The sequence below is a fragment of the Sphaeroforma arctica genome (assembly GCF_001186125.1).
Source record: "Sphaeroforma arctica JP610 unplaced genomic scaffold supercont1.4390, whole genome shotgun sequence".
Classification (NCBI taxonomy): Eukaryota; class Ichthyosporea; order Ichthyophonida; genus Sphaeroforma; species Sphaeroforma arctica.
This window is the reverse complement of record NW_014036168.1, coordinates 1-887: the sequence shown is the minus strand read 5'-3', so window position 1 is coordinate 887 and position 887 is coordinate 1. Positions and strand designations below refer to the sequence as shown.

At 43.5% G+C, this 887-nt stretch overlaps 1 protein-coding gene across 1 annotated transcript; it reads right to left on the bottom strand.

The window, feature by feature from the left end:
- Positions 1 to 514: 514 nt before the first annotated feature.
- SARC_14280 (hypothetical protein) lies at positions 515 to 693 on the bottom strand (the record flags this gene model as incomplete). Its single annotated transcript, XM_014291588.1, has 1 exon — positions 515 to 693. A coding segment is annotated over one exon (179 nt), but the record flags the coding sequence as incomplete, so codon positions are not given.
- Positions 694 to 887: the final 194 nt, after the last annotated feature.

Sequence of the window (887 nt, the reverse complement as noted above, 5' to 3'; positions counted from 1 at the left end):
GTTTAGGTTTGTTTATGCAGGTTTGATAATCCCGATTCTAAATATGGAGAGAGATTACTAAACGAGCGATTTGCAAGGGTAGGAAAAGTGCCAAAACCATAGCGAAAAAGTGTACATACACCACACGCTGTTCTTTCGGAATAAAACGTCCGCGTTTTTGTGTAGTTCCACGAATTTACATTTTCAATAACATACAGGCCCGCAAAATGCACGATCACGCCTTTGATGGTTGCCATGGTGACGGTGTTCACTTGTGCGTGCGGCATCGTTATTGAAGTGCAAGAAAGAGAGAACTATGCACTCAGCGTAATTACATATGTTTTCAACGACAAACATATCACCAACTACAGAATAAGAAGTATATACACTTGCAAACGCACACATACATATGAATATCCATACACATACGTGAAACGGTCATATAGATGCGAAGTACTTGAACTATATAGAGAATGCCATGCCGTCTTGAAATAAGCCAGACCACCCCTATACCAACATACACACACACACATACCAGAACACAGCCATGCACATCATAGCCGTCAATACGATTGGCACGAGCACGCTGGATATGTAAAAGTTGAAGTTGCGATCGAGATTGATGTACACATTGAACCCGGTAGTCAGGATTCCGAAGGAGTTGATCACCGTGTTGTTGTACTTGTATCTGGGGTCGGTGAGAGACCCTGGCATGGACGTGTCGATTTCTTTTGTTACGCCAGCGTCCTCTGTAGTCGGATGGATGGGGGGTGAATGGGGATGAGGGCGGTATGTGAGTAGGTATATGGATAGGTGATGTAGACATGAGACATATATTTATACTAGGTATGTGCATCGGTTCTGCTGTGTTTGTAGATAGGATACGTGACCGGGCCTAACGCATATAT